Source organism: Onthophagus taurus, chromosome 1 (assembly GCF_036711975.1).
Source record: "Onthophagus taurus isolate NC chromosome 1, IU_Otau_3.0, whole genome shotgun sequence".
Taxonomy (NCBI): domain Eukaryota; kingdom Metazoa; phylum Arthropoda; class Insecta; order Coleoptera; family Scarabaeidae; genus Onthophagus; species Onthophagus taurus.
Genome location: NC_091966.1, coordinates 23,714,756 through 23,729,231, shown reverse-complemented (window position 1 = coordinate 23,729,231; position 14,476 = coordinate 23,714,756). Strand labels below are relative to the sequence as shown.

The window sequence follows — 14,476 nt, the reverse complement described above, 5'->3', positions numbered from 1 at the left end:
AACTGAAACTAACACACCACTATCACTAGAACTAACAGTGGATTTAAAACTTTTCGGGTTAAGTCGTGCGTCTTTTGAGAATGTGTTTGACATTTCGGATGTCATCTTACAACCATCTTAAAAAACAAGTTCGAAGTGAAAAATTTGGTAAGTTTGTTCTGTTGTTTTTCATGTGTTTTTGAAGAAGGTTGCAACATGGTACCTATCTGAAATGTCGGAAGACTTTTTCAAAACACGCACGGCTTAACCCGAAAGTGTCTAGTTTTAGGTACACTGTTGTTCTAGTGATAGTGCAAGTGTTAGTTCTAGTTATCAATTTTTATTATCAACATTTCATCAACAAATTTTTGATAGCTTACGGATTAGACAACGCTTGCAGGTTGGCCGTCCTACGAAAACGCAGAAAAAAGAAAATAAGAAGAAAAATATATATTTTTGTACATTTAACTAGTCTTTAATTAAAATATAAATAAGTCCCACTAATTTCGGCTATTTGCCATCTTCAGAGATGTTCAAAACTTTACGTTTAAATTTTTTTTATATATAATATTAATTATTATTTTAATTACATTTCAATCTTTTTTTTTTAATTTCTTTATTTCGTTGCCTTAATTCACAACCCGCGTTGTACATAAATGGATTTTGGAAGTTAAAAACCCGTCCCGAATTTAAAGGTCAGTGAATTACAAAATTAATAAGCGAACAATAACGAATAACTCATTAAATTAATAAACAAGAGACTATCAAAAAATTCAAAAAGGAGATTAAAATATCAATGTTTTTCATTTTACATTATCGAGATCTTGAAGATTATTAATAACAAATAAATCGTAAATAAACCTATAAACTGGTAAAACGGATTTCAATTATAATTCTTTTAAAAGAAAATTACGTTAACCTTTCTCAAGGTGAAGCACTTATCGACTCTGCTGTGGCTCATAGGATCTTGATTCGGTTAAAACAAGCACTAATACGGGAAAGAAGTCATAGGACCTTCAAGATCTGCAGCAAATAAATGAGAGGTTACTACGATTCTACCTGACACTTTCCAATTATATGGCTAGAGAAGGCTGAGACAAAATAGATAAAATGACCATGGAGAATGTGCAACGTCATTTCCGAAGCAGCAGCAAAAAAGAGGAACAACGATTTACTCCTACTTTACTTACTAGATTGAAACGGTCGTCATCAACCGATAAAGTGTCCCATTAACAGAGGAGGAAATAGCAGTGTTCGTCAAAGGTTAAATTATGCAGTCGTGCGGATGCGGGTTCCGAAGGAAGAAATCATCTGAAAAGCGGCTGTTCGCAGAATAGTTGCGGTGAAAGCGAAGGAAATTCAACAAGATATAGCGAAAGTTCTTAAATCAGTGAAGGTGCTCAATATCAAATCTAACAATCAACGAAAGAAGGGCACGGATAATCAGAGAAAAACAGACATTATTATCTTACCAGTAGACAAAGGGAATTGTTAAGAATACTATTTGTTTGTATAGGCCCCAATATCACCAAAAATGGAATGAAAATGGATTACCTACAATCCATAAAGCGGATGTCCCGCTTCGATCTGTTGTCAGCGCTATACATTCTCCATCTTATCAGACGGCAAAACACCTTGTCAAGATTCTGTCTCTCTGACTGTCTTTACAGCAATAACAGAATAATATGTCAGAGATTCTACGTAGTTTGTTGAATCAATCAAAAGTATGAAGTTAGATCCCCAGTCCCCAGGATATTATGGTAAGTTTTAATGTAGAATGAAATGATGCCGTGGTTGGTTTTCGCCAGAATATACAGAGTGTCCCGTTAAGCGTACGGAGCGGCTGTATCTCTACCACGGTAAGGCCTACAGGTTTGGGAAAAAAATCCTTATAAGCAAAGTGACCAAGAGAAATAGCTGGAAATTATTTTGAAGTTCGTAATTCGACCGCTAGGGGGCGTAACTGCCATAGAGAGACATAAAATTCTCGCTATATCAGAAACTTAGACGATGAGCTATAACTTTGACAACATCATTTAGTATCTTGGATAATACCGCATCGCTTTTGTTTTGCGATATTTCTCATATCTGTCATAATAAGAGAGGGGGAGGCCAATGCCTTTTCAAATGTTTACATTTTAATATCTCCTGGACCATTCAACCGATTTGAATATTTTCGGTGTTGTTTGAAAGAGCATTTTATGCTCTTTTTAAAGATATTTTCAGTAAGACCATTTGCTTTAAAACAAATGAGCTAGAGGGCGTTATCTGCATCGATTATATATTTTTGTGATTTTTAAAGAAAAGTTAAATGGAACGATACTATTTACGTCACAGACCCTTAGTCACTTTAAAGTTTGCTAAATTTTAGTGAAAACCGCATCTCGATATCGCCACCCGTTCTCGAGTTATAGAAGAAAATGTTAAAAACTCGAGTGCCATCAATCGGATCCAGTTACCTCATCGAGAAAAACAAATCACATAACCATGGTAACTGTAAACATGTAAACATTTACTAACGCAGAAGCGTATGATAGAGCGTATGATGATTTATTTTCAATGTTTCGAATACGATGTAACTGCATGGCAAAAATGTGCAATGCAATTACGACAAAGAAAGACATTTTTGTCTAGAAGTGTTTTTAAGATTGACTTAGCGATTACGGAAAATTGGCAACGTGTAGCCCATTCAGACATCTCTATGAATTCGTAAATCACATTGGTGCGCAATGTGATCCCTCATAATCTGGGAAAACAATTGCCCACAAGATTCCTCAAGAGAATAATATCTCCACCACGTTGTTTTACATCAGGCCTTAACAGATACCGATTATGATAAGAGACTGAACTATTACCATTGACTTTTAAATATGATTTGGGCAAATCCAAACCTTTTATCACAAATGCCATGGATGCATGAAGCATCTGTCCACAAGCTGGTGTAAACTTGCATAATATGCATTCTTGTTTCGAGCAAAACCCACATTGCTTTCACAAAAAGCAATAACCATGGAAAATATGACAAAACACTAAATACCAGTAGAAACGTGTCCAGGGCCGATACTTAAGCAGCGTTTTTTTTTTCGTCGAAACAAGATTAAATAAATGCATTGAGGTTTATGGAAGGCATTTCGCACAATAGTGAGCTATTTTTGCCAAAAATTTAAGTTATTCTAAGTGTTTTGGTTTATTTTGTTTTATTATCATTGTTGATGTTTCATTGATCCGTTGGCTTTTCAACACGCCTCAAAAATAGTTTTGATGCAGTTCTAAGCTTGGATAAAGTGTGAAGGAAGGTTCTAGATAATAAAATTTTTGTTCTCTCTTATTTGTTTCCTAAGGTAACTTGATCCGATTAAGATATACGAATTTTTAACATTTTCTTTCATAATTCGAGAATGGATGGAGATATCGAGATGCGGTTTTCACTAATATTTGGCAAATTTTATGGTGATTAATGGTCTGTGAAGTAAATAGTACCGTTCCATTTAACTTTTTTTCAAAAATCACAAAAATATGTAACCGCTGCAGATAACGCCCTCTAGCTTATTTGATTTAAACCAAGCGGTCTTACTAAAAATATCTTTAAAAAGAGCATAAAATGCTCTTTCAAACAAGACCAACAATATTTAAATCGGTTGAATGGTCCAGGAGATATTAACATGTAAAGATTTGAAAACGTATTAGCCCCCCCTCCCTTATTATGACAGATATGAGAAATATCGCAAAACAAAAGCGATGCGGTATTATCCAAGCTACTACATGATGTCGTCCAAGTTATAGCTCATCGTCTAACTTTCTGAGATAGCGGGAATTTTATGTTTTTCTATGGCAGGTACGCCCCCCTGCGGTCGAATTGCGAACTTCAAAATAATTTCCAGCTATTTCTCTTGGCCACTTTGCTCATAAGTATTTTTTTCCCAAACCTCTAGGCCTTACCGTTGTTGAGATACAGCCGCTCCGTACGCTTAATGGGACACCCTGTATATACGAATGTTCCCGGTATAGTGGAGTACTGTACACCACTATCCCGGGTTAAGCACTACTCCGAGTACTGCTTGATAACTACATATTTTAGATGGAAGGGAGAATTCTACGAGCAATACGAAAGGGCTGTCACTAGATCATTTTTGTCACCGGTAATCGCCAATGTTTACATAGAGATGTTTGAGGAAGAAGCGTTAAGGAACACTCCATAGAAAATAAAGCTTTATGGACAGTTTTATAGATGACATCTTTGTGTTGTAGTAGCATGGAACACAGCTTTTCCAGGAATTCCTTGACTATCTGAGCTCACAACACCCCATGATCAAATTTACCATGGAAACGAAAGCTGGAAAACAGTTACCTTTTCTGGATGTTTTGATCACTAGAAAGATGATTACTAGATGGGGTCATGGAACTGGAAGTATATTGTAAGAGGTCAGTGATCTAAGCCCTGTTTCAACGAGCCGAGAGGATATGCGACAAAAAAAATTTTGTGAAAGAGGGATTTCTAAAAGATGTACTCCAGAAGCATTAAGATGAATTTTATTGTCTAATGTTTGTTGAAATAGATTCCAGTTAGTGAATTTATTAGTGAGCGATAAAAAGGGTTCTTTGTTAAATACTTTGTTATTTAGAGCAATAATTACTGATGAGTGATCTGAGTCCAGCCCTTTTTGTTAGCCTTAATCAGTCTCTTGATGTCGGAGACGGTCTGGTCCCCATATGTAGTTTTGATGTCGTTTAAAAAACCCATCTAGAAGTATAAAGAGAGGTGGAAGTACTGGTTGTACAACGTTAGGTTTTTAAACGATATCAAACATTAAACGATATCAAAAGATTCTAACCTCAAACAAGAATGAAAAACACGTGCGCACATATTCCTGTGTAACTAACTTTGAACTTAACAGCTAATACCCTACAAGTAAAAAAACACAAGTTCTTGTGAATTGAAGAAAAGAATTTTTTATCATGTTAACTATCACAAGAGATTTAAAAATAAATTGACGAGATTCGAGGGTTCCTGAAGATGGTTCTACTATTGAACCGAAACCGGTAGAATTAAAAACAAATAATCCATTTTTAATAAAAGCTGAGTATTTTAGAAGTTGAGTATTCAGTATTTGAGTTGAGTTTATAACTCAAAAACCGTGATGTCTAGAAAAATTCTACGTGCACCATTGGATTCCACGTGAAAAAATCTATTAGAACCCGCTTTTACTTTCTTACTAAGTTTCCGGATAGCTGAGATACAGGAGGTGTCTGAAAATTGTAAATTTCAAATACTCCCTGTATATCAAAAACGAAAAGGGCTATAAAAATTTGGTTTGCGCCATTGGAAGTTTCACAAAAAAGTAGCTTAGGTTCGTGAAAGCCGCAACTTTCTATCTTTCATACTAACTGAGATATTCTGCAAACCCATCGAAATTTGGACACCTGTACAACCAGTACTTCCACCTCTCTTTAAGCGATACATTTTTCGTAATAAAAAAAGTCAAGCAGGTCCGGAATTTTACTTCTATCTGTTGGCCAGTAAGTTCTCTTACCAGTGGAGAGCACCTCACAATTTAGGGCCTCTATTGCATGTTTCACTTCTCTTCCTTTTGTATTTATCAAGCGAGATCCCCAAGACATATGGTTTACATTAAAGTCTCCTCCAAGTATAAATTTGCTTTCAAGATGCAGTAGAATATCCTGATAATCTTCTCTTTTGAGATTATATCTTGGCGGTATGTACGTTGCTGCTACAGATATTAAGCCATTAGCAGTTTGAAGTTTTACCATTGTAGTTTGATGTTGTTCAGTACTAATTGTATTGTTCAAATAGTGGTCAATATTACTTTTAATGATCATTGCACTTCCACCTCGAGCCGCATTACTAGGGTGAATTGTGTGATAAATATTGAAATGGTTGATGTTTATATACGATTCTCGTGTGAAATGAGTTTCTTACTGGTAGTGTATTTTGATGTTGTCGAAAACCATTGGAATTCCACAGCATTATTTTTAGTTGCAGCTTTTTAGACATTTTGATTTCTTTTATGAATCGCTCTTTGGTTTAAGTTGCTTTCAATGAATTATTGACGGGCATATAATGTTTTTAGTGTTTCTTCTTGTTGAAGTATTTTTTCTAGTACGCTCGCTTTTTCGGCATACGAGACGCCTGGCTTTCTTTTATTTGAATTTACTGTTTTCTTATTCCTGATGGCTTGTAGTTCCTTAAACTGGTGGTGCTATTTAAATCTTCTTTTATGAACCTTACTGCTTAATATTAATTTTATTATAATTTAACGGTTTCTTATCATTTTGCGGTTTTCATTTTTGTTGTAATCACCGCCACGACTTTTCATCCGATTCTAAATCGTACTTTAACTCCACTTGTAAACATCTTATAAAGAAATAATGAACAAAATTCTGTTTTTAATTATAATATCTCTGAATATTTTTGATTGTGCGAACTTATTTGCTAAAGCAAATGTGACCGCTGTTTTCTTACGTAAGTTTTGTAAAAAAATTACATTATTTCTTTTATTCCATAAACAATTAACTATTATAACTTAAAAAGGATTCACTACTTTTAGAGAAAATTGAGGAGAAGCTTTTTATGCATGATAATTTAATCGTTACTGCATTAAAAAAGTAAGTAATTTAATAAATTAGTAAATTTATGCTTAAAAAGGAAATAACATTCTTGAAATTTTAGGGTTGAATATAAATTAGATAAGATCCTTCAATTTCACAATTCAATATCAAGTAGCACAGGTCAAGAATGTTGCACGAAAATAGATAATGTTTCCAAAGATATTGAGAATATTCACACAAAAATTGTTATAAGCATAAATAAAATAACAACGTTAACTGAAAAATCGAATTCGCAGAACGTTCTTCTAAGTAATCTTTTTACAATGCAAGAAAGCTTGGAAAGGTTTAATAAACAACGACTAAATGACATAAATAAAAACCTAAAGAGAATAAAAAATGATATTGAAATAATTTCAAATGACGCAATTAATTTAAACAATCAATATATTATCTCGAGTATGAATAAAATTGTTACTGAAGCGGCTAAAAATTTCATGCATAAATATATTATACAGGTAAAGGAACTATCTACACAACTAACAAGAATTGATTTAAATCTAAAAACAATAATTTCAATACAAGATTTTGAAAGTCAAAGTAATAAACTGCACAAGAAAACAATTATTAATAACTTCACGGTCGAAAATGAGTACAATCGGAAAAAGAGTTTTGATAAAATTATGACTCATATTAATACCATTGAAAATGAATTTAAGAACGATCTTACCCTTCGCACTAGAAAAAATGAAGCTTTATACCAGAAGAAATCTGAAAAAAAATTCCTAATGCGAAATATTGTTGATGAAATTTTGGTTAAGATTAAAACAATAGAAAATTACTCTAATGAGAGGCATAACGAAATAGCAAAAGGTGAATCTGAGCTTAATGAGACACTAAAACGTTTGGAAATTGAATTACAAGAAATGAAGTACCAGAACAAAGACATTTTAAAATTGCTTCAAAGTTATAATAATAAAGTCCATTATTATATTGAATATCCAAGTGATGACTGTGGTGAAAACTCATCGCATGAGTATACCGATTTAAATGATGGTTATGAACTAGTCAATGAATCTGAGCAGTAATCTCTGTAAGCTTATTAAAATTATTCTTTTTTAATTATATATTTCGCTTTTAATAATTTTTTTCATGTACAGGATGTCCCGATAAGGATACGGAGCGGTTGTATCTCGACAATGGTAAGACCTCGAGGTTCGAGAAAAAAATCTTATTCTTATTTTATTCTTATTCTTATTTATAAATTATTCTGAAGTTCGCAAATCGACCACTAAGGGGCGTGATTGCCCCTTAATAAAGAAACATAAAATTCACCCTATATCGGAAAGTTTGATGATGAGTTATAACTTTAATGAAACACAATTTTACACTTTTTTCGATGAATATATTTTTAAAAATAGTTAAAAATAGTAAAATAGTTAAGTTCATTCGGTTTCGATTCTACAAAATCATCATCAGGAACAATGTTGTTATTAAACAATTAAGATAACTTCTTCAATCATTAACAAAAATATATAAATTCGACTCGATCTGAACACATTTTGTTATTGACGTAAGTTCCTGATGATGATTTACACACGACGACAATATACACGTCGTTCAAGCGTTCGATTTTACGGAATTCCCGAGGAAAAGAATGAGAACATTGAGGGGAAGGTGATAGAGATTATTAATGAGTAGTATCGAATATTGTGGACGATGTCGTATGAAGCACAGACCAAGGTAAATTGACTTTGATGTGTCTCTTAGATTATTCAAACGCTTTTGATACTATCTATCATGACTTGATGTATGCCATACTTCGCTACATTGGGTTTGATGATCTTGCATCGGGGTTCTTGTACAGTTACTTGTCGGGCAGAATGCAGTGCGTGAAGGTGAATGGTCGCGTTACATCATTTCTTTCAACAACGTCCGGTGTTCCTCAGGGTTCAATTTTGGGTCCATTGCTATACTCACTTTACACATCGCATTTTAACAGATACATAAAAAGTTGTAATCATCATTTCTACGCGGATGACACTCAGTTATATATATCTTTTCTGCCATCGGATGTCGATGATGCTTGTTTTATCTGGCTTTATCTGGCTCTTGTCTGACTTTGGATATAGAGGCTTTGGAGCTGGTTTCTAGGCGTCACTGCCTTTGTCTGAATGCTGCTAAAATAGAGTTGATATTATTCGGGCCAAGAAAGGTGATAAGTGACAATTGTGTTCGGGATCGGGTCAAGATAGTTGTTCAAGATAGTTGATTGCCGCTGAAGGATTGTGTGAGAAACTTGGAAGTCTTATTGGACGAAAATTTAAACTTTAATAAACACAAATAAGCTTTCGCGTATGCTGCTCTTAAGCTGATTTATGGCGGTCGGTCGTTCCTCAATTGTAGAACAAGGGTGCTTTTGTGCGATGCCTTGGTATTATCGCATTTTAATTATTGTGATACATTGTATGATCCGTGTATTTCGTATAGTAATACGAAATAAATTTAGAAAAAATTCTTGCTTGCGCTTGATATTTGGGTTACGGGGGCGTCAGCATGTTTCGCACAAATTAAAGGATTTGAGTTGCCTCAACATGAAAAACAGGCACATACTCCATTCGGCAGTTTTGTTCTTTAATATACTTTCTTTGAAGAAACCTCCATACTTGTTCAATAGAATAAAATTTTGTACCGATATTTACACCTTGAATATTCGATTCAAGGGCACTCTTACCCTGCCGATCCATCATCACCAGCTAGTTAAGAAATGCTTTTCATACCAATAACACATATTCTTAATGATTTGCCATCAACTATAAAATGTAGCACTTCTTTAAGGTTGTTTCGTCACAGAATGAGGGGCCGCCTGTCTCAAATTCAGGATGCATTGTAGGGCGACAGGTATCGGACAGTTTGCGCTTGGTAATTGATTATGATTTCAGTATCGGGTCTTTTTCCTTTTCTTTTCCTGTTTCTTTTCGTTTTTCTTTTCTTTTTCTCTCTTGTATATTTAGAATTAGAATTAGTTTTATTAGGTTTGAGTGGAAGAGCAAGTGCTGTTACGGCTGCACCTGAACTCCGCCTAATTTGTCCTGGCTTAAGTTATAATAATTTCATGTATACTAAGTCAATGTACATATAATAGGACAAATAAAGTCATATTATTATTATTTCGTAGAATCGAAACCGGTTGAACTTTATTTTTAAAAATATATCCATCCAAAAAGGTGCAAAATTGAATTTCATTACATTCTACAGGATGGAAAAAGACAACGATGTTGACAAGTTGTTGTGACAACTTTGATATCATTTGACAGCTTGGATAATACCGCATCATTTTGCTTTGCGACATTTCTCCTATCTGTCATAATAAGGGATGGAAAGGTCCATGCGTTTTCAAATATTTATATTTTAATGTCTCCTAGACAGATTAGATACTTGCTATAATGTAAGACTCGGAAGAGAGAATTACAGCCCTCAGCCCTGTTGGTCGCAAATGATTTTGTTTTTCACCTAATCGTTTAGACATAACAAACATCGTGCAGACGTATTATTAAGGCGATTTCGATCTTTTCTTATAGTTAATGCTTATAACCTGAGAATAATCTTTCCGGCGGGACTGAAGTAGCCGGTATGCTTAAGAGATCTTGTGCCATTAAACTTAAAATAGGAAATTCAGAAGCATGAATTTTCCACCATTGTAATATATCTGTGTCTTTATCACACCGAGGCATAGAATAAATAATATTTTTGAAGCTCCTGCATCCATTCTCCTTCGGAAGGCGTAAGATTTACTGCATACAAAACATCAAAATCAATTACAAAATCCGACTTTTCCGCTCTAGAATCTTCTCGTTCCTCCAATGCTGTTACTTTCGAACGTTGGCATTCTGGTTGATGGAAATAGGCTTTGTATACATCTTCAAATTTCTGAATCGAAGTCTCTTTTAATTCTTGGCTCCATCTTGTCATATCAAAAACTTCTATCTTATGCCGCGAATCGAGAATTAAAACTGCAGCATAAATCTAATTAGTTTTACGATAATGCTTTAATATTTTGTCTCTCGCAGCCTGAAAACTAACAATAAGCTGCTCTTGGGCAGTCTTTCGATCTGCCTTTCGGTCCCATGCAAATATTTTGCTCTCAATATTATCTATTAGTATATTGATACATACAACCACCGTAGATAATTTGACGTACTTCTCTCTTCAGAGTTTATTGGAGAGTATTTGAAAGTTGACTAGTAACTTATGCACTTCTTCTAGTAGTATCCATTCTTTGTCCTCAAGAGCATATGGTTTTAAATCAACAACATTTTGACACAATGCACCAAGTCCATGTCTACCTTCAAGAGGTACTTTCAACATATCATTACTGGAATTCCAGCTTGTAGATACGAAAATATTTACAGAAATATTGCAGATATTATTTGCAGCAATACTTACCTGCGAGACTCTCGTACGAGACGCAAGACCTCATGCACGAGACTCGAGACGACACCAATGAAAGTCTCGTCTTGTCTTGTCCGAGTATCGTCTCGAAGACGAGACTCTCGTACGCACCACTACACAGGAATATGTAATCACTGCAGATAATGGCTTTTGGCTTATTTGGTTTATACCAAACGGTCTTATAAAAAGTATCTTTTAAAAGAACATGCTATTTCAAATAAGGCCAAAAATATTCAAATCGGTTGAATGATCCGGCAGATATTAAAATGTAAATATGTGAAAACGCATTGGTCTCTCCCTCCTTTATTATGGCAGATTTGAGAAATGTCGCAAGCAAAACGACGTGGTAACTTCCAATTGTACTTGAAATAGCGAAAAATATTAATAATCAGCCACGACGCACATCTTAAATCCATGTGAGAACCACAAAGGTCGAACATCGGTCAAAGAATAACCGAGAAAACAAGTTTTCAATTTAAACCGGATAAATAAATTAAATCAGAGGGTTGAGGGTCAGAACTAGAACTATTTTTGTTGTAAATTTCAAAAGTCAATGAATAAACGTTGCTGAGGGAGTTGACATCAGTCCTAAAATTGACAGTATAATTTTTATTAACAATGTTCCACATTTGTAGAGCATTTCTGCTAATTGTTTTCCCTATCCAAAATCTTGGCCTCCTCGAAATTAAAGAAATGACCAGTATCCAAGCTATGTTATGCCTTTGTGTTGATTTAAACGTTTTTTTTAATCGTTTCAATAGTCCTCAATCCTATCCTGGAAATAAATTTATTGTTTATTGTTCGAGGTGTTAACGGGATTAAAGAAAAAAATTTCCTGCTTAAGTTTTATCATCATTTGACTTTCTAACATAGCGGGAATTTTATGTCTCTTTATGACAGTTACGACCCCTAACGGAGTACGAACTTCAAAATAATTTCAAGCTATTTCTGTTACTCAGTTTGCTGCTAAGGATTTTTTACCAAACATCTAGGCCTTGCCGCTCCGTACCCTTATTGGGACACCCGGTATATTTTTACATCATTTTAAACTGTACATGATTTTATTTTCATTAATTATGGAACTTTAAAGAAGCCAATTTAAATTCTAAATTGATTAAAAATTAATTTTTATTTTCTATTAACAAGATTAGTACAATTTTACTTATTAAACATTAAAAAACGATACCTGTTTTTAGAATTAAGTTTATATTTTTCATATAAAATTTGTTATATCTTTTTATGTGTTCTCAATTAATCACTAATACAAGACGCTTTGATATTTAGTATAATGTAAAAGTTATTTCTTCATTTTTGTAAATAAACTACATATGCTTTTGTTTAATTGTGTTTTTATTTCCTTTCAATGATATACATACATGATAATTAGGCTGACGAAACAAAATATATAGGTTTATAACTAATATCATAGTGTAATGATAAATGGAATTTGTAGTGTAATTGTTAAATTTACAAGCTATCAATATAGAATGAAGGAAATGCTCGGTCGTTGGGAGTTACGTAACTCTGGTGTTGATATAAATGAAGATCTTACCAAGTCGCGGTTTTAAACTTTTAAGAGACATTCAAAGTAGGGTTGGCCTTCGTAACGATTGGTCTTTAGATTTTAAAATATAATATATTTTAATATAATAATATTATTATTATATCTTGATGTCTATGCGCATATTAATTTATTTGTGGTATTACTATTAATTATAGATACCACGAATGTATTATTGTAGTATATTTTTTTTCTTTTCCTTTTTTTTTGTTACATGCGAGTTGGTTTAACTCCTGTGAATGTTAGCTATAAATATACAGGGTGTCACACAAAAAACGCCCCAAGCTGTAACTCCGTCATTTACATTCCGATTTTCATGGGCGAGGTATCAAATGAAATGGTTTGATAAATACTATGATTCATGCTACAAATAATAATAATAATAATATCTTTATTTCCATAGGCTGTACTGCATCAGAAATTGTCCTTACGCTAATGATTACAAAAGATAGTCAGTACAATACGTACTTTCGTCATCTCACAGCGAACATGCACAGCGAAAATACAAAAAACAATCACATAAGGAAACAAAACAGATTACTGCAATTCTCTACCATCGTCGTGGTCCCATTAAGTATTTAGTAAATATTCCCCCACTGAGTAAAAGCATTTGGATGTAAGGAAGATTTTCAATTTATACTTGAAACGGTTGAAATCAAGCCTCTTAAATGTTATCGGCAAATGATTGTATAAGCGAATCATCATATGTTGAGGGCTATTTGGGGTGAGAGACAGTCGGCATTTGGGTATGTACAGATTTCCAGCCTGCCTAGTGGGGTATTGAGTATTTATATCACCACTCCTAGCAAACTCCGTAAGGTGTTTCTTTACATATAAGAGTGATTGCAGAATATAAACACAAGGCATGGTTAATAAGCGATTCTTTCGAAATGATTCCTTACATGATTCATTATAAGACAAATCAAACATCGACCTAATGACTTTCTTCTGGGCCACAAACACCCGTTGTGAAGTCGAAGAATTGCCCCAACATACAATGCCATAATTTAGATGGGAATAAACCAAACCGTAATAAATAGTTTTGACAATTTCGGTATCAAGTACCTTCCGAAGTTTCAAAAACAAAAACGAGAGTGAGGACAGCTTCTTTGAAAGGACTCGTGTCTGCTCATCCCAGGAAAAGTGTGCATCAAACTGGATACCAAGAAATTTCACATTGTCTGCAAATTTACAATATTTAACACAACATTTAAATAATACGCCATCTTCGATTTCAAGCGATTATTAACTTTTATTTTTCAAATTGCTGTCTATGTTTTTCTTCGCGTCATTGGATAGAGTTTGTTTTTCTCAATCCATTGATGTACAATACATCCATTTTAAATGTAATTTTAGCAGAGAAAAGACACCTGTATATACAGGTTGTCACACAAGAACGCCGCAAGCTGTAACTCTGTCATCCATACCTTCTGATTTTCATGAACGAGGTATCAAATGAAATGGTTTGATGAATGCTATGATTTATGCTACAAATAGATTTTTTCCAATGCCATCTTCAATTTCAAGTGATGATGTTTGATTTTCAAATTGCTCGGTATGTTGTTCTTCACGTTATTGGATAGAGATTTTTTTCTGAACCCAATGATGTGCAATACATTAACATTAATTCTAATTTTAGCAAAGAAAACCAATTAAAACATTTTCCGAACATTGTCTTAGTCACTTCTGTAATACTGTGTGTACCATGGAACAAAATAACGCGGAAAACTGATAACAGTCATTAAATGTAATTTTAATGACCGAAGCAGTTGTAAATGATACTTATAAGTTGTTTTTTTATTTTTTCCCATGGCACACTACAGTATAACACAACTAACTTTAAGAGAATGTAAGGAAACTGTTTTAATGTTTTTCTATGCTACAATTACAATGAATGTTGATGTATTGTACATTAATGGA

The 14,476-nt window shown here is 33.8% G+C and overlaps 1 protein-coding gene across 1 annotated transcript; it reads left to right on the top strand.

Annotated features, from left to right (window-relative positions):
• Positions 1 to 894: 894 nt before the first annotated feature.
• LOC111429227 (uncharacterized protein-like) lies at positions 895 to 12,337 on the top strand. The gene is made up of 5 exons (XM_023065123.2): positions 895 to 1,739; positions 4,058 to 6,460; positions 6,546 to 6,603; positions 6,668 to 7,636; positions 7,704 to 12,337. Exons 2-4 carry the CDS (start codon positions 6,367 to 6,369, stop codon positions 7,629 to 7,631), a joined length of 1,116 nt encoding a protein of 371 aa, XP_022920891.2. The 5' UTR covers positions 895 to 1,739; positions 4,058 to 6,366; the 3' UTR covers positions 7,632 to 7,636; positions 7,704 to 12,337.
• The last annotated feature ends 2,139 nt before the right edge of the window (positions 12,338 to 14,476 follow it).